General features: G+C 42.2%; 1 protein-coding gene across 1 annotated transcript in view; it reads left to right on the plus strand.

Moving 5' to 3' along the window:
- STK4 (serine/threonine kinase 4) overlaps positions 1 to 19,805 on the plus strand; it is a gene marked incomplete at its 3' end in the record, with an annotated part of 43,866 nt that overhangs the window by 4,565 nt on the left and 19,496 nt on the right. Inside the window, exons 4-11 of the mRNA XM_084271518.1 lie at positions 1,265 to 1,379; positions 1,879 to 2,043; positions 2,410 to 2,577; positions 3,399 to 3,536; positions 4,187 to 4,315; positions 4,729 to 4,782; positions 6,544 to 6,730; positions 18,886 to 19,043. Of these exons, the coding sequence (XP_084127644.1) occupies positions 1,265 to 1,379; positions 1,879 to 2,043; positions 2,410 to 2,577; positions 3,399 to 3,536; positions 4,187 to 4,315; positions 4,729 to 4,782; positions 6,544 to 6,730; positions 18,886 to 19,043 (1,114 nt within the window). The remainder of the gene's footprint in view (positions 1 to 1,264; positions 1,380 to 1,878; positions 2,044 to 2,409; positions 2,578 to 3,398; positions 3,537 to 4,186; positions 4,316 to 4,728; positions 4,783 to 6,543; positions 6,731 to 18,885; positions 19,044 to 19,805) is intronic.

The following is a 19,805-nucleotide window of genomic DNA, read 5'->3' on the forward strand; positions in this document are numbered from 1 at the left end:
CTCTCAATTGTCTTTGCATGTTTCTGATGGGGAAAGGTGGTGGCCTAACGTAGCTAGCGAGGAACCTGCGGGTGCAGAAGACCTCCTCTCAAAGTCTCCTAGGCTGAGAGTTTAAAATACACTGATTTCACCTGGGGTTATGAATCTAGCCTTAAAAAACACCAGTTTGGTGGACTTCAGGCATGGAAAACCATATAAAAGAAACTACAGCAGCAATACAAAACTTATCACCCCAATCACTTGCTCTGTTGCACTTCACTCTCACCATCCATAAATGAAGGTGGCTGGTGGCAGGTGACAACTATTGTGAAAAAATCTTACTGTGTGACTTGGAAACATTGCTGGGTGTCCCCTTCTTGAAAGAAATTAAATGTTAACATTGTAAGGCCTAAAATGAGACCTTACAGTTACAAACAGCAGAGGGAGTGAAACGCTGGAGGATTGTTTTCTGTGCAGGCATTAAGGGATGTGCTGCAGTGTGACCAACTTCTAGTTATACCTTTTTTCCCTTAGAAGACATTCAGCAGAGAGCAGCGTAAGCGCTGGTTTGCTCCTTAGCTCTGTTCCCACACAACTGGGAGCAGTCTGTTAGTTTTGTGCTTTACCTTTTGCAGAGGACAAAAGGTTATTCTGCCCAGTATACTGTACTAGCTTGGTTGCTTTTTGGGCAGCCGGGTAGCTGACTGTGAGAGACAGCCTTAGGTTGGACTGCATTCTTCATGTACATCCTGGACTGAAGTGTAGCAACAAGTAGGTGCATGTCAAAATGGGGGAATATTCCTGTTAATGAACATTACAGCTGCTTTCCAGCAAACTCTGGACCTTATTCAGCGTTCCCATTTGGTTGCAAATGCCCTGCAGCAGCTTTCTCAGGGACGGCCATGGTCTGTTTCTCATTCCCTTGTCCTGCTATCTTGCTTGCCACAGCACTGACCTTGTTGTAATCCAGTTCAGGGAGCTAAACCAGATAGAAATAAGGAGCAATTAGCCTTCAACAAGATTTATTTTCAGGCGGTTTAACTCCCTGAACTGACTTGCTGGCAGGTCAGATGGGCATCGCTGTGGGAAAGAGGCTTGGCAGGACTGCAGTTACCCTGTGCAAGTTCAGACCATTTTGGAATGCTTTTCATGAGGGTTTCAGTGGCACCTCAGCTCTGAATTTCTAAAACTTTGTTAGGACTCTGTCCTGAATTCTACTTATTCGGTAATGCTGGTTCCTGGTGTTTGACTCTCTGTTTTCTCCCCCTCTTTTCACGTTTCTTAGTCCTCACGTGGTGAAATACTACGGCAGCTACTTTAAGAACACAGACCTGTGGATAGTGATGGAGTACTGCGGCGCTGGATCCGTCTCTGATATTATTCGATTACGAAATAAAACCGTACGTCGTTTCTCCTTTGAATGTATCAGTGGGAAGTAGGGGTGTCCAGTGGCTGAGCAGTTTGGGTGTGATTCTCACCATGTTCAATGCCTGACACCACTGTTGGCTGTAACTCGAGATGCAGGTCCTTTGTTCCCCTGAAAATGAGAACGTTGATTACATTGATTGGTTACCTGGATAGTGTCATTGGCGGGGCAGATTTTGGGTTGTTGGGTTTCCTGAAAACTCAGGCTCTGATTACCAGGCTTGACTTTGCTTTCCTTGTGTTATTGCAGGGTAAGAATTACCAGTTGAGAAAGGGATATGGTATGTGTGTATATGTGCTGTTTGTAACCTAATCCTACTACATAATGCTGCGAGTATGGCATAATGCGTTAGCCTGACAACCTTTAATGAAGGCAATTAAATAGCAATTAGTGAATCTCAGGAAAACGAGGACTGAAACACAATAGTGTTACATCTCAGCAACTGACAGGCTGCCTGTACCTCTTCCCTTTAGCTCACAGAGGAGGAAATTGCTACGATAGTGCAATCAACGCTGAAAGGACTTGAGTACCTGCATTTCATGAGGAAAATACACAGGGACATCAAAGCTGGAAATATCTTGCTGAATACCGAGGGCCATGCTAAGCTCGCAGACTTTGGAGTGGCAGGACAGCTCACAGTAAGTAAAAGCAAGATGGCAGTGCACACTTAGTTCAGGTGCTTGTGGAGACTTTGAGAAATTGTTCTGAACTGGTTTTTAGCATTTTACATCGATGTACCAAGAGGCCAAACCAGCAGCGGGTTAGCGCGGCGCTTCCTCTGTAGAAGCTGTTCTATCCACATAATGCTTTGCAACAGCATTTGCTGTTTTCTTCAGGATATTTGCGACTTCTGTAAGCACATTTCAGTTCCTCTTCTTATGCCAGTCTTAATGAATCTAATCACATGCACAAGTGGAAGATAATTGGGGTGATAATTCATTAATGAATGTTTGTGGCTAATACAGTTGCCCTTGTCTGCGTCTTTATCCTGCTCTTCTTCTCAGGACACCATGGCAAAGCGGAACACGGTTATAGGGACCCCGTTTTGGATGGCTCCAGAAGTGATTCAAGAAATTGGGTATAATTGTGTTGCAGACATCTGGTCCTTGGGAATCACTGCAATAGAAATGGCTGAAGGCAAACCGCCCTACGCAGATATTCATCCTATGAGGGTAAGGGCTGGGACCTTTTAAAATGTATGGCTGCATGGAAAGGCTTTGCTGTTATAGCTGGTAGAATAACATACCAATGTGCCATCTTGCTTTTAATTCAGCAGAAACTATTTGTTTTCTGTCAGTTCTTTGTGGTGTTGATTAAATGAAAAGCAGGTCTTTGAGAAAGGAGAATCTGCATGGGAAGGGAAATTACGATCATCTTCTGTTAAGACACTGCTGTAGCTCCCTGTGCTGGGTGTGAAGAAACATAGCTTCAGCTGTATTATCCAAAGTTTTCTCTTTCTTTCTCTCTCTCTTTCTCTCTTTCTCTTTCTCTCTCTCTCTCTCTTTCTCTTTCTCTCTCTCTCTTTCTCTTTCTCTCTCTCTCTCTCTCTTTCTCTTTCTCTCTCTCTCTTTCTCTTTCTCTCTCTCTCTTTCTCTCTCTCTCTTTCTCTTTCTCTCTCTCTCTTTCTCTCTCTCTCTTTCTCTTTCTCTCTCTCTTTCTCTTTCTCTCTCTCTCTTTCTCTTTCTCTCTCTCTCTTTCTCTTTCTCTCTCTCTCTTTCTCTTTCTCTCTCTCTCTTTCTCTTTCTTTCTCTCTCTCTTTCTTACTTTTTTTTTTAATTCAGACATAAATTTTTAAGACTTAAAAAGGGCAGATCCACACTATTTGGGGCACATAATGGCTCAGACAGAAGTGTAAGCACCCAGGGAGAAAAGTCACATTTTTTGCTGCTTGATCCCTCTGAGCAAATTTATACATAATATATGCACAAACTCTTATGTTGTATTGTTGGACAGCTTTAAACTTTGGAAATCCGGAATATTTTTTCATTTTCAGGCAATTTTCATGATTCCAACCAATCCACCTCCAACATTCAGGAAACCAGAGCTCTGGTCAGACAGTTTTAAGGACTTTGTAAAGCAGTGTCTCATTAAGAGCCCGGACCAGCGTGCCACCGCAACGCAGCTGCTGCAGGTCTGCCTTTTCTTACCACAACGTAAGCTCTAGAGAAGACTTGCTAGGGTAGGCAGTGCTTGCATGGTTGTTGGGATATTAGTTTCATTTCTTGCTGCTCCTGCTTACTGCAGATTTTACTCTTTAATATCTCATTTTAAAAGCCTTAACTTCAGCTTTTCGGTTCTTCTCTAAGAAGCAGTCAGACTTCAACTTCCTTTGTCTTCTCTGTGTTGTTTTTTGTTTGGTTGGTTTTTGGAGGTTTGAGGTTGGTTTGGTTTGGTTTGGTTTACTTTCAAATTCTCACCAGCACTGCCAAGAAACTGCCTCTTAAAACACTAAAAATTGGGCTAAACAGAAGCAACTGCTCAGAATGGTCTAGGCACGGTGATGATCTGTGTCATTGTTTCTTGATGGCTAAGCTGTTAAAGAAAGAAGACTGTGGGAGGGGAATGGGCCCAAGTTCTCCCAGCAGTAGTGCCTTTGGAGCATGATCTTGTTCGGAGGGTGGGAGGTCTCCCTCCTGTGCCAAACAGGAGTGTTGGATTTTTGTTTTACTAATGTATTGAGTTAAACCTTAATTTTGATTGGAAGTAGGCCGTAGTAACAGGGTTTTACTGTTGCATGTTGATTTGGATGCAGTGCTAATTTGTTTGCAAAATATTTCTCAGCATCCCTTTGTTAAAAGTGCCAAAGGAGTGTCGATTCTGCGTGACTTGATTAATGAAGCAATGGACATCAAGCTGAAACGTCAAGAGGCGCAACAGCGGGAAGTAGACCACGATGATGAAGAAAACTCAGTGAGTATTTAATAGCAACAGTGTACTAAGTCCAAACTCTTGCACCTTTCATAAGGCTTAGCTGCTTTTTTTTTGGTTTTACAACATTTTGTCCAATCGCCCCTGGAACTGACTCAGATCTGGAGTTTACTTCTCTATGACTTGGTGCTTGGTCCCTGCTCAGTCCCTATATTTCAGTAGGATAGCCAGCATGTGTGGCTTACTGTTTAGCTTAGAGTGTACCTAGGATAAGGTAGTGTATGTAAAAAGACTCTATACATTTCCCACTATTATTGTAGATTTATTATTTATGCAGCAATGAGATTTTTTTCATTGTAGATTCAGGTCTTAGGCTGCTCTCCTAGTATAAAATAATAATATCATCTATGATGCACTATCATACATTACATTGTTTTGCTATTGTTGTACTTTAGAACCCCCCTTATAGAAACTTTCTACAACACAAGAGCAACCGACAGAAGCCTGAGGTGAGGGCATGGCAAGTGTTCAGGGGATTGCTGTGAATTTAAGTTTGGGCTCCTTATTTCCGTGCTTACAGCATGTAAATATGGAAAGCATGTTGAAAGCTGGTTTGTTGTGGGGTTTTTTTTTAGCCTCTGCCTGCTTCAACCTGAATAAATGAAATGGGCAACAGTCCTTTGCAGAGGTTAGATGTGAAGAGCATGGTCCACAGTATCTGTGCTCAAGACATTGTTTTCCACTTTAGGACCGCCTGTTTATTCAGTGTGGAAGTAACGTTACTGGTCGTGTTGCCATGATGTTGACTCTAAGAGTATTGTCCCTACCCTGTCTTCTTCATTTCTGACTGATCTGGAGTCCCGTTGCTGAGAGATGGTGTCTCAGTAGTGGAGTTGAGTGGTCTTTATCAGTGTCTGTGTTTTCCTGAAGCTTCTCCACTCCGTGTCTGCTAGCAGAAAAGTGTTACCAAGCACCTCCAAGTGCTGTGAAAAATTCTGCTGTGGTCCTTTGTTAAATGATGTGTGGCTAACAAATTAATTACTTCCTCTCACCCACTCATCTCCACACAAAATTACTTCTTCTCCATTAACGTCTCATATCGTTTTCTCCTGCTCTTGCTGTTGGTTTTCAGCTTGGGAAGTAAATTACATAGACACCCTTGACAGAACAGATGAAATGCATGGAACACAAGAACATGGAGGGGTGTACTTCTTTCTTGCAGTGATATTGAGATGGAGTATTACAGCTTGATGTGAGACCTGTGTTTTCCTCTAACACTAATACAGATCAATAAGCCCATGGTCACACATAAAAAGCTGTGAACTTCATCCTTATACAAAACCCATGAGCATTTCATCCAAGGGGAGATTCTGGAAACTCTCCTGTAAGCCTAGGGAGTGATTTCTGTTGTTGCAATTGGGGAGCTGGGCCACATTTCCAATAACTAAATGGAGTGTGGAATTTTTGACCTTTTTCTTCATGAAATCCCAGTCAATATATACTCAGTGAAGCACACACCACCCAATGAAACTCCTGCCTCTAGCTAACGTAACTCTGCCAGGGAGTTGTCCTACCAGAGGTTGTTTTAGGAGCTTGTATTTTCCTGCAGAGTCAGTCTCTTGAGCTTTGACAACAATAATTTGAACTTCTATAGTATTAGTACCTGATAACTGGAAAGGTTAAGAAGTAATTTTCATCTGAAAACAATGACTCGACATGGATAATTTCATTCCCTTTGAAAGATTTTCAAATTCAGTTCATTTTTCTGCAGTGCTTCTGAAATTTCCAGCAAATAAAACTAACTAAATGTAGACAAACTCCTAAAAAATAGAGGTGACCATTTTTCTTCAGTGTGCCACGTGCACTCCACCCTGAGCTCTGTTGCTGTTTAACAACTCCTCAGCGAGCTGTACCACTTGAGACAGGGATTGTAGATCAACTGTTAAAACTGGCAACGTGAATAGAAACACTAATGACCCAATGAGTGATCTCACCAAGTCAGCAGTGAGATACAAGGTGCATTGAGAAGCTTTTGCTGATTATTCATTTGTTCTCTTGTTTATGAAACTGGCAGAAGAGTGTGAAGACTTTTTATTACGTGCTTGGAGATGACAGGGAGAGAACTAAGTGTATTGAATAAAATGTTGGCTGCTGTGTGTGTTTGTAAAAATCTCTGGATTAGTAAGACTTGCCAGTGTCCTTGAGTACTGATGCTCTTCATGGGTCTTCACCACCATCAATAAAAATGTATTTATGTCATCCTTGTACAGGAAGAAGATGAAACCGATTCAGGTACCATGGTGAGGGCAAGTGGAGATGAAACTGGTACCATAAGAGCTGTCAACACAATGAGCGATGGAGCCAACACAATGATAGAACATGATGACACCTTGGAATCCCAGTTGGGTACAATGGTCATAAACACAGAAGAGGAAGAGGAGGAGGGCACCATGAAAAGTAAGAAAACATTTTTAACTTTTAGAAATTCACTTAGAACACAGTGTGGGCTGTGATGTGTGTTCCCAACCTGCTTTGATGGGTTGTGGATCACACCTATTGTAATGTCTTGTAACCTGGCATCTGAAAACAGCAAGTCTGTTTCAGAACTGATGCATCAAATTAAGGGTTACCTTTAGGAAAAGACAAATATCTTGCCTGTTTCAAGCAGAGCAAGGCGTGGAGCGGGAGGAGATAGCATCTCTCCAGACTTGTGTTTCTGTAGTGTTACTTTAATCACTAAGTCAACCAAATCAACTGAGCCTTGGTGTTCTGAGACATTCAAGTTGAAATCCATTCTGTCCTAAAACTACAAGGCCTGTCATAGGAGCTAAGATGTAAAATGACATGGCTTTGATCCCTTATAGCGTGTGGAAGACTTTACAGCTAGACCTGGGAAAATAGGGGTGTTTTTTTTACAGAGGGCAGGGAAAAGTATGACTGGAAGAGCATCTTTTCTCAGTTATGGATTCTCAGAGAGACCCATTCCCACAGAGTTGGTAGTCTCAGCAGGATGAAGCAAAGCTAGTCAGAGATGACTCAGCTGGCCAGCGTGGATGTTTGTTCAAGGACCGAGGAAAGTGCTGAGTGGGAGCTCAGCAAGGGTAAAATACGACCATCGTAGGCAAGGCTTGTTCTTTTGGGTCTTAAACTGCTTCCAAAAACTCCCTTGGCTGTCTGATTTTTGAACCTTCAGCTATTGTGGGAAAGGAAAAAATTCTCATCGGGGGTTTGGAAAAGTGCCTTTCTTGGGAATTTCTGTGTCACAAGCTTCTTCCTTGTGGGGGCCCTCTAGAGCTTGTGGAAAGATGCTCTTTTCAAGAGGGAAATTTCAGCAGAACACATTTAAAGAATTTTCCAAACTTTGCAAACTCTGACTCGACACATTGAGAGCCAGGGAGTTGTCAGCCCGTGTAGCAGCTTCTGCCAACAAAGACAATGGAGTGATGCCATTGGTTTTGTGGAAGAAAGTAGCTCTAGCAAGGAGATGGATGGATGCTTAGAGTAGCTAAAAGGTCCCCAAAGAGTGGGACATGTTAAACCCTTAAATAATTCAAGTTAAGTTGCAGTTTCTTGACAAATAGACGAGACTGTTTCTCACCATGGCTCTGTACTGTTCCATTTCGTGATTCACAGTAACACAGGGTTTTCTCTCTCTGCTGCTCCTGCACTGGCTACCAGAGGTGTGTAGGTAAAGCACCTCTTCAGTTTATCTTCCTGTGCTTAACATGTGCTTATCTTCTCACCATCTCAGCGCTCTTAACTCCCAGAGCATGTAGTGGTCTCTGTGAAGCAGTGTGTAGCAATTTGAGGAGATGCCTTTAATAATAATAATTTGCCAGAACATACTCTTGTTTTGAGTGGAATCAGTTATGAGGATCTAGCAGTGTCTTTAATATAGTGTAGTATCGAACCTCAAGAGGGAGCTCCAGAACAAGCTCCAAGAGCTCTAGATCTCCAATTGGAAAGTTAAATTTTATTTGAAACCCCTCCTTAGACTTCAGACTTCATAAACACACTCAAGTGCTGCTGCGTATCAGTATTCAAAGCCGAGTATGTGGCAGAAGTGCTTGTTGAGCAGCTCTGCCTTCTGGAGGAGGCATTCAGACATCCTGAGTGCAAGTGATGACTGGTGCTGGTATGGCTTTCATCTCTGCAGGCTACACACAGCAGTATCTATGAAACCCAGGTGCACACAGGTCTGGTTTCTTGCAAGGCATTAGTAGGAGAATTTATCTTTCCTAGGTGTCTGGGGCTTTTTAACTGCAGGCTTTGGAGCCAGCCCTTCCTCCTAGTTTGTTTTTTTTTAAATCTTGTCTCTTCACCAGTTTTTGCTTTGCTTTTATTTCTTTTTAATGTAAAAAATGTTTGTAGGACATTAAAATATGACACTTCAGGCAGGATTGTCTTAGAAATCTCTAGCAAACAATTTCCAGTACCCTTGAAAGTGATTCTTGGATAGATCATTATTTTTCAGGCTCAGAGGCAGAACAGTCTTAAATTCTAGTATTTTGTATTGTAGGGGAAGTTTTGGTTTCTAGTCAATTGAGCTGTAATTCTGTTTGCTTAAATTCTTTCCTTTCCTTAGCTTTTTTTTTCTCATCACTCAATATAAATATCCAGGCAGCATTAAAAATGCCGCTGTGACATTCTGTTAGGCATTTTGAAAGCACTCAAGTGATTGCCTGAAACCACAGATACTAAATTGCTCCGCGACACATTTTACTTATAAATCGATTGCTAACAGATTACTTATGGATTGCAGTTAAACTATTCCAGGAAAACTTTGGAAGTAGCTGAAGAACTATAGATGGACAATCATTTGTAATAACAGACGTTGCCGTTGTGCTGGAGAGCTGGAATAACTCTTGAACTGTGAATACATCCAAAACCATATTTCCTTAATTCTTCCAAGACAGAATACACAGTGCTCATAAACAGCACAGTGCTTTTTTGATGGGGTTTTTTTTTCTGCTTTATTTGCTGTAGGTTTTGAGATAAAGAAACTCATGCCAAGTTTCCACTTTGATTTAAAGAGTAGAATGTAATTTTATAATAAAGCACATAAACATAGCGCCTTCCTCAGACTCTGCAAACAATCAGATCCAAATGAAATAGAATCTGGTTCCTCTAGTACTATCATCTGACCCATGATCTATGTTAAAGCGCCTCTTGCTCGTTTAGGCACCAAATAAAACGACACTGGAGGATGTAGGACTGCCAACAGTGGTGTGAGTTGGGCTGCCTGGTTTTTGGGTTGACATGAGCACCAGCTTTGGAGAGGGTGGAAGAACTAATTGGGGGTGTGGGCTTTTGGTTCAGGTGGCACCATTCAGTAGAGCATCAGGAGCTCTAATAATGCTGTTGCCTCTCCCTCTAATTGAATGTGCAGGTAAAACTTCTTAATACTTTGTGAATGTTTAAATTAAACACTTTTAGGCTTAATTCTTACAATGGGTGCTTTGGGGTTTATTTTGCTTTTGCCATGCCCGTGCTGCTGAGCGTGGTTGTGTCCTTTGGAAAAGATACTTTGCCTTTAGAGGGGAGATGGGATTTCATTAGCAAATTAAATGAGCTAAGATGCAAACTTGGCAATTTCCTGTTAGAAAAATGATTCAGAGTAAGCTCATTGGTCTTGGTGGCTTTGTGAGGCATCCAGTGGTTGACACTTAAACCTGAACCAGAGAAGTGTTGCTGCCAAGACTCAGGAAACTTTCTGTCTCTGCTAATTAACCTATAATTTTTCTCCTAAAGCAATGAATGTAAAAGCTGTAACATGAACAGCAGAACGAATATGGATGACAGCAGGTTTATGTGATTGCATTAGTGTTAACAATTGATGAAGTATTACTGGTATGTAGCTGAGGTAGCTATAGGTGGTGTAGGATCAGTAGATGCCCCAGAATGTGAGGATACAGGGTAACTAATGCAGGTACTACAGAGAATAGCTCCACTTTTTGTCAGGATTTATGTTGTGTGTATGTCAAAGATACTGGGTGGTTTTCTCTGTAGACAATAGCTTTTCCTAGCAGCTTCCTGCTACTCAGGGTTGTCAGCATCCAGTGGTACATTTCTGTGTTTAAAATAAATTGGTCCATTTAGGCAGAATCGGACTATAAAACACTCTTATGCATTTAAATAACACACTGTTTATGGAAACACCTCCATTGATTAAATTCTTCTGGAACTGTAAGAAGCATTAGGCTGCCACTCTTGAGGTGTGGAGAATATAAATCTTCACAGATAAGTCTTCCAGCAGTGTTACTTTCTGCCTTCTATCATAATAGCAGCTTTGCTGGCAAACTTAACGTAAACAGCAGCCAGCACAGTTTTAAGAACATCAAGATGTGTGGCCACAGTGTATTTTGTGTGATGGGAGGAGTTGTACACGCTGTCACTTTGTTGTTGGGTTTGTGCTGTGGCTTTATGGCTTTTCTGTTTGAATAGTGGTGGGCTACCAGACCTCCCTACAGTGTGTGAGCAGCTAAAATAGTGGTTCTGCACAGACTGAAGCATAGGGGAAAGTTAAGTCTGGGGTCTAATCTGGATGCTTCTCCACCTTCACCTATCCTGAACATTTTACAAAGCTTTAATGCAAAGACAAAGTTCGTTATCTGTTAATACTTATATTTTCAGAGACATTGATATTGGAGAAAGAGATCTATGTGTTTAACACAGCTGCTTTTCCTGTTCCTAACATGTCATTATTAAGCACCCCTGCATTTGTGATGGGGGACAGGAGGTTGAAAGTAGAGGGCTTGGTTTTTTTTCTGGACAGAAGCATTGTCCTGAGAAGGATGGGAAATATGACTGGCACGGATCTGGATAGCATACAGGAGGAAATAGGCTTTAGGAGACCCAACCGAGAGGCAGAGTAGTAGGAAAACACTTAGCAAGTACGTCTGAGCCCCAGATCATGCATCTCTTTGCATGTACAGGCAAACTGTAACCTGTCTCTTCTAAGAATAAACTCACTTCCTACTGCATCAAAATAAACCCTGGAGAAAGCTTTCCTCCTGAGCTGGTGCCCACAGCATGCTGGACCTGCAGACTGCAGCCCTGTGGAGGAGGTGGTTTCTCATTAACATTCATCACAACCTGAGCCAGATGATGCAGGATATGAAACATTCACTTTTTGTCCTGATGCACCTTCGCATCTCCCTGCCTGTGTCACCTGCTGTAGTTGCTGGACTAAATTAGCAATTCAAGCTAATGAGGTGAAAGATGTAGGTGTCCACTGAAAATCTTTGATGGAGAAAGCAAGCTGTTGTATATTTATAATCTTTTCTGAGGCTTTACATAAAAGAGATCCAGAAGGAGGTAACCTGGTCTTAAACAGCTTTCATTACTGTGAGGATTTCCTCCCCATTCAGGAAGAGTCCTCAGTTACATACACCACAGCTTTGAATGAGTGTTGGGTTCCTTAGCTGACTTTGTCATATATTAATGAAAAGACATTAGTTATGATATGTAGCTCTGACTTTTATGGTCATTTAGGAGCTCTTTCTTAAATGCAGGACCTGTCAGGTATGTTCTGCTTTGATTTAGTATGAAATAGGCCGTTATTATGGGAAGACTTGTCCTCATAAGCTTCAATAGATATGAAGTGTTATGTGGTCTGCTTTTAATGTGAGGAAATCTCAGCTTCAGTTGCCATGGGGTGAATCCATTAATGATGGAGCACTTTTTTGCTCTGGTTGAATAAATTGGCCTCTCTCTGCTCTGCTGCATAAAATGACTCAGTCCTGTTCATACTGTACAAATTATGCTGTCCAGCTGCTAAAGTTCATCTGTGATCTCTAAGAAATAGCCTGAAGCAAATAAAACTCCAATACCATTTGAAATCTAATATTAATGAAGTGTTGCTTGCACATAATCATCGAGCACTGTTTTGTGCATCCAAAGTACGTGTGCATTTAAGCCTTAAAGTTACATAATTCAATCTAAAGCAGCCAGAGAGAAGCTTACTGAGACTCCTGGGGACTAAGCCTGCTATGTGCGAAGTCAGACAGATCTGTGCTTATTTTGAGCACCCAAATGAAAGATGACATTGGATATTAAAAGTATTTTTTTAAAAAAAAACAGTAATTTAACATGGTGAGGAGGGCTGGTGAAGGCTCTAGAGGGTAACAAATTGAGTGTGTAAGAGCTGAAGCTTGCTCAAGAACGAGTGTGTATACACCGGGTGCCCATAAACTTCAGACTGGAAATGAGAGGGATTATGACTCTGGGAAAACAGCAAGGACAAAGCAAACTGGCTGTTTTACAATAGGTCTTGACCCCTCTGCAAAAAGAACTATATAAGCTTGTCTATGATAGCAGGAGGCTGTGCTGCTTGTCCCAGGAGATCCTTTCTGGCTCTGCTTTCTTTAAGGTTTAACACGAGTGCTCTTCACTGCATCTCTGCAGAGCTCCTGCTCACAGGGCTGCAACAAGAACGTGGGAGAGGGACTGCTCATCAGGGAGTGAAGTGATAGGACAAGAGGGAAGGGCCTCAAGCTGGAAGAGGGGAGGTTAGGAAGCATTAGACGTTAGGAAGGAATTCTTTATTCTGAAGGTGGGGAGGCCCTGGCTCAGGGTGTCCACAGAGGTCATGGAAGCCCCATCCCTGACAGTGTTCAGGTCCAGGTTGGATGGGACTTTGGGCAGCTTGATCTAGAGGAGGGTGTCCCTGGCCTTGGCAGGGGAGTTGGAACTAGATAGTCTTTGAGGTCCCTACCAACCTGAACCATTCTATGGTTCTATCTTCCTGAATTTGTGCAGGAGCTGTGTTGTACTTTACCAGCACAAGTCAGCTTAAAAGTTTTTGGTCTTGTTGCTGCTGACACCAGGGGCAGGGCCAGTTGTCTTTGTAAAGATGGCAGCTCCTGAAATCTTGACAAATATGTCTATTTTTACCAAGTATCTTGTCTTAATTTCATACTCCTAATGCAGGAATTGATCACATCATTGTTGTCAATTCACATTACCTTCTTTGTAGATTAATTCATGATGATCTGACTGTTCCCAGCCACAACTCTAGCTCCAACTTTTGTGATAAAAGAGAGGAAATCTCTCACAGTGGCTCCAAGAACAGGTGTTCTGAGTGTTAACTGTATGAAGCAACTTGAGTAAAAAGCACAGAGAATGCGTTCCTGAAGTTACCTTACTCTGTCAAGTTGGAGTAGAGAAGACCAATTTTCGAGAAAGCAGGAATTCCAGTTTTCATTGCTCAGCAAGCTTGTTCAGCTAGAGGGAAGGACTTTGTAAAGATCCCACTTTCCTTTTGAAGGCATCCTTTGAAGCTCAGGAGCTTCTGAAAATTTTCAATTGCGAGAGCTAATTTGATAAAATCAACAAAATGAGTGCTTTGATTTCTGGGACTGAATGATCTCTTTTCATGGATAGTCTTTACTGCTAGGAAAAAACCCCAAAGTCTCTTGCTGGTTTAATTGACCGTGCTGTTTCTTCTTCATAATTGTACTTTCTCTGCAGCATCGCATGGAAATACAAATGTCTTGACAAAAAAGGTGTGGAGAGCCTTCATCTTTTGCTTGATTTTCTTGGGAGGGAGCACATTGGTTTATTTTTCCTTAACACTTGCCCTTGCTGTAGCCTAGCAGAGGGAGGATTCAGTCTGTGATGCCACTGGCTGTCGCTGATGTTGCCTCATTGGTCTCTTGCAGTGCCCTGCCTGTATCCATCAGTTGTCTTCTGGCTTGTCTAGGCTGTTTGTGCTTTGGGTAGGGACTGTCCCAGCTTGCATGGTACCATGTGCAGTTGGACTTGACTTTCCAGTGCTGAAAGTGTAACGCTACTACTGAAATCAGCAGTAAACTTTAAAAATCCAAACAAAAGGGAATATTTGCTGCTCACAAGTTACAGCATTCTCTACCTTTGGACCCACCAATTTCAGATGTTCTGTTCTCACACATAATGCTGATGTCCTTGGACTTCTCTAAACGTGACTTTATACCAGACAGCACTTGTGATTTTATTTTTTTCAGAGGTTTCTGCTCTTCACTGCACAGGGGGCTGGATGTCGAGTGTTCCTCCCCGTGCCTCTGGCTCCGTACAGCTCTCCCAGACCTGCAGTTCTGCAGTCAGCTGGAGTGGCTCCAGCAGAGCTGTGGTGTTCCATTTGTGTAATTAATACAGCTCCTGAAAAGATGATTGTGTATCTAAATGGTAGACCGTTAGTGGCTCCAGGGAGCTCTCGTGGCTCATCCTTACAAAGCAACTCTTCAAGTTCCAAAATAAATGCATGGTGAAGCCTTTCGTGTCACCGCAGGGTGACCTTCTCTTCTCTTCCCCTCTACGCTGGTGAGCTCACTTTCTGTCAAATGTTCATATTTTAGTCTAACCCTATAAAACTAGGAAGTTAAATGCTTTTTGGCACAGACACGTTCAGTGCGGTGTCATCTTTCAGCAGCATCTGCTTCTGCAAATAGCAGTGATCGATTTTTGCCTTCAGCTGCCTGCTATCAATATCTTAAAGATACAGCGGTGTGATTCTTGTGTTGAATTAATAGCGGCTCATCTCTGGAAAGATGACACTGCTGTTAAGTGCCAGGATTGACAAAAAGAAATCCAGTCGTGCTGGGCTGATAATTGATTTGGTGCAATGTCTTTCTGTCTCCAGGAGTGTTTGTCAGCCTGGCTGCATACACACCCCTGCTGAGATCACAGCAGCAACTAAAATTTCAGACATCTTAGATCTGTAGTCTGGATATTTTTCTTTTTTATACTCTCTCTTTTCTGGTTTTTTATTCGTCAGTTGATAATTTCTATTTTAATCAGCTCAAACAAACAAAAAGAGCCCCAGTGCTAAGGAGAGATGGGCTGGTACGTGTTGGTGTGTAGAAATGCACTAGCACTGGTGACTAAGTGAGCTAAATCCGGTGGCTGGATGTTGCGTGCAGTGAAAGGCCTAAGGTCAGAGTGGTGAAGAGCCTGCCTGGCAGGGACCTCTGCCGGTCATGGCTCTGGTTCCTTTTGTGGTGGCTGGGACCAAGTGCCATGTCAGATCCGGTGGCTTGGGGCCTTGCGCAGTCCCTCCAGCCCTTCTCCATTGCACAACCATCCCTGTTGTGACAACTTTTCATCTGTATGTTCAGACGAGTCGCTGCAGTTCAGAAGGGTCCTCTCATCCTTTCACTGGGGAGAGTGGGGCTCTGGAGGCCTGTTGGGGTGGGAGATCCCAGCTAAAGCCTCTCCTGCCCTCCCCAGGCTGAAGAATCCCCCTTTCCCTCCCACCCTCCTGTTTGGTGTCCGGGCAGCCTTCTGCTGCAACCCTCCAGCTGTTCAGTCTGAAAATCCAGTTGTATTCTTCAGGATTATAAATTGCCACCAGCACTTCATGTGCTTCCTCCTCTGTTTCATTTCTGTGTGAAAACAGGTTTTGTTAAATAAAGCCTGGGAGAATTCAGTGTTGCTACAATAGGTTGTTGTTCAGGAGGTGTGTAACTAGTCATTTGCAAATATTACGGTTCTTGGTAAAATACAAGATGTGGGGAAATGAGCACGATTATTTTATGTCACATAATTATGTGAATTAAGCTCTGGTAGGAGCAAACAGTATTTTAAATAAAAAATAATTTTTAAAACAGCAAAAAACTGACAGAGCCAATGTCAGGGAGTGAAATACTTGCTTTCAGCATCTCCTGTGCTGCAAACAATTGTTTTCAAAACATACAGCAGGGGCTTGATTTAGATTTTCTCTTTTTTTTTTGATAGGAAGCCTGATTACTGAGGCCAGGGCCGGCTGTCACTGAGCTGGGTGTAGACTAGCCTAGGTAGTTATGAATCCCTGTATTTCTACATTGAGCACTGCATTGATTGGCCACAACAACTCACCTCCTGCTTCAAACAGGCTGGACTGCAGCACAGTATGAGGGGTGTATTTACTTCATTATAAATAAATGTTTTATTGCTTAGCAGCACTTGCATTGCTATTGTATCCTGGTAATTATTCCCAACAGCAGCTCTGTTCTCCTCTTCACAGAGGTGTTCCCTCCCTGACCTTCATGCAGCCTATCTGAAGGTGTCTTTCCAGATCCAATTCTGTACAACGAGGTTTTTATTTTCTTTTCTTTTTTTTTTTTAAAAAAAAAAAAGAGAAACTGCTGCCAGGGGTAGAATAATTTCTTTGCTCCAGTTGTCACAGTGCAAAAGTATAAGCACTTCACTTCATGCTTGAGCTTTTAGCTGACCCCAGAGAGGCAGTATGTTGTAGTGCTTTTTCAAAATGCATCATGACATTTCAGGCTGTGTAGAACCACACTTGTCTTGGTATTGCAACCCAAATATCCTGCCAAGATTTCTCGTACTGTGCAGAAATTTGTTCTGCAGTTAACATGTCCATAGGCAAATAACTTCCTAAAGTATCTTATAATAGTTGACCAAGGAATTCATACATTTGTCTGAGGTTCAGACAGTGTCTGCCAGGGAAATTCTGGATCACTGGATGGCAATTTTACGTGTAAAATTAATATTCAGTGATTAAATCTTAATTGGTTTCTGGAGTGGCTTATATTTTGTCAAGAGAAAAGCCCTGCTACCTGTAGTGAGGACTGCCCTGTTGGAGCCTGCCTTCTGTATGAACTCTTGCAGGAGCGTCTCAGCATTACTCAGACCCCACAAACCCATCCAAGGATGGCTCCATCCCGTGTACTTCCCTGAAGCTCTAAGCTTTTGGGTGATTACCTGCCTGACAGGTTGTATGTATTTCAAAAGTTTGGCATTCAACAGTGAACTTACTTCCACGGTCTAGAATTAGGCTTATTCTTGATGCCTTTTTCTGCTAACTCTAGTCTTAATCCTGCTTTCTGCATTGCCTAAAACATCTGTTTCAAGTATGATTAACCTACTGGAATATGTAGAGAACCATATTTTATCAGAACAGAAGTACTTTATGAGGTGTTGTTACTGTGCTTCCATTACGCTCACAGGGGTTTGTGAAGCTCTGTCTCATCAGGAGCAGCGTGGTGGCATTAAGCTGTGAGTAGTCTTTAGCTGCACTTGCAGCTGTCAGGCTGTGTGGTGCAGCACAGTTAAAGCACGTGCAAACCTGCCTCTTCATTCCAACTGACACTTTTCACAAGATATTTGCTGCACTGTAACTCACAGGCCAGGCCAGTTTTACTGGCATCTGATGTTGTTCTGGTTACACTAGCAAAGAAATTTCCTTTGGAGGTACTGAAAGTCTTTTGATCTTGACTTACTGTGAAGTTAAATGTTGTGTTTTCTTTCTGGGTTGGCTTTTATGCTGCCTGTTTTAGGAATCTCTGTTTTCATCCTCTCACTTTTCATCATGTCCTTCCCTATCACACTGTCATCACCCTCCAGCTGAAGCTTTTCCCAAAGCCTACCTCCCCTCTCCAGAGCACTGGGGATCTGCTTTGGCTTCAGAACCTGTGACGCCGTGTTTCTTCCTTCAGTGAGGGAAGCCTGTTTGCTCAGTGGGTTGCTAGATCTAGCTGTATGCAGTGGTGCTTACATCATATGAGCAGAGATTCAGATAGAGTGATGGGTGGAGGAAGAAGGGGGGCATTAGTGCTCGTATCCCTCATCCCACCAACTACTTGGTGTATCTGGGCACCCTGTGAGAATGTGGTTTTACTGGCTCATTGCTCTTAATGGGTCAGCAGTGTTCTTCCTTTCTCTAAACTCCTGCTTGTTCCAAAGGATAATTTAGACAAATGAGAATAGTGTAAATCTAGTTGTGCTAAAGCTTTGTTCTCTTGGCTGCATCCTCTCTGTTCCCATCACTGTGGTTGAACTCCTTGGTATTCAGAAAGGTCTCTCAAACATCCGAAGCACCACCTGTTAAAAATGAAAAGTATTTGTATTTAATGGGTTATTTTGACTCTTCTGTCTCATTTTGTACCCCTGCCCATTTCTTATTACCTCAGGTTTCTTAAATGCAGTCTAGAATTGAATGGTTAATCTAGATATCTGGCTTCTTTGAGTTACCCAATAAGTGTGTTCAGAGGAATTAACTTACAAGAAGAAAACTAGGGCAATACACTGGAGAACCTACTAGCTGGCTCTTTATAAAACGTGTGGGGGAAAAAAAAAGGAGTTTTGCAAACTAATAAATCTTTTCTACCCAAGAAATGTAGAATTTGGCTACTTGGAGACAAGTTACCTGGTATTTGTATGGTAGATGTGGCCTTCAAAGCCTCACTTTTGTATTATTCCATGTATGACTATAAAGATGAGTTTGCTAACAATGCTCTTTAGGTTTGGAACTCTGTGTATTTTGCAGTGCCTGCAACGTGGCTGTTATGAAAACACCCAACATCTCTGGGCAGCAGCAGTTCTTAGTTCCAGCATTCAGTGCACGAAGCTCAGTTAGCCGGTAGCGCGCTTTGATGGATGGATTGCAGGTCTAGAGGCCAAGGCCTCCAGCATCGCAATTGCTCATGTGGTGGGCTTTAAGCATCCCTTCTCCAGTTTCCTCACTGTACAGTCAGCTTTACGTTTGAAAAGCTGCTGAAAAAGTGGTACTTGAGCAGTACTATGTGATTTAGAGTGTGGTAAAAAATAAAATCACTTTTGGGCATGATGTAAGGCAGTATAAAAGAAAAGACATTTTTCAAAACAACTCTTTTATTTATTTTTAATATTTCCAGGGAGGGATGAAACGATGCAGCCAGCCAGACCATCATTCCTTGAATATTTTGAGCAGAAGGAGAAGGAGAATCAAATCAATAGCTTTGGGAAGAACGTGTCTGGCCAGACAAAAAATTCATCTGATTGGAAAGTACCACAGGATGGAGACTACGAATTTGTAAGTCTATACTTTGAAATTCAATCAGTGTGACAATCTTTAAAAGTTTAGTCAGAGCTGCTATAAGATTATTTCTTGCTTTGAGAGACTAATGGAAACTTGAGGAGGTTCTAATTGCTAATGCATTTGGATAGGGCATTTGGAAAAACTTGTTTTCTTTAGCTATTTCTTGGTTATCTTAACCAGTCATTATCTGTATACTTCCCTTGTTTAAAAACAAATGAACAAAAAAGCCTGAGGACATGAAGGTACAAGCTATCTTGCTTTACTTCCCCATTATGCATTTAAAACAAAAAAACAGAATTCCAGATGGCAGTTGGAAAATGCAAATCCTGAATGTATAGACTCAGAACCACTGAAGTTCCTTGGTTTTCCTCAAGCTTTGGCACTGGATTTTGTTCTATTATATAAACGTTGACCTTGCCTTTACATTTCTTTCAAATCCTCATTTTCAGTCTTCTAAGTAATGTTCACATGCTCAGAATTTTCAGGAAGTCCAAAAAAACCCCCCACTATTGTTTATAGATGTTATGATGTGATTCTTTTTGTGAGGATGGAAAGTGTCTGGTTTGAGTTCAAAATGCCAGAAGACGCTGAACACTCTTACACACCCCCCCACCGTGCTGCGTTTTCTTCCAGTGATAATTCAGTGCAAACACTTTGTGCTTGGAGGACGTTGTGTGCCCTTGTGGTGTCTGTTTGTGTGCCCCTTGTCACGCCACGCTCGGCACTTGCTGAGATTCGCTCCACCTTCGCAAAGCT

The sequence above is a fragment of the Gallinula chloropus genome, assembly GCF_964237585.1.
Source record: "Gallinula chloropus genome assembly, chromosome: 16".
In the NCBI taxonomy this organism is placed as follows: Eukaryota; Metazoa; Chordata; class Aves; order Gruiformes; family Rallidae; genus Gallinula; species Gallinula chloropus.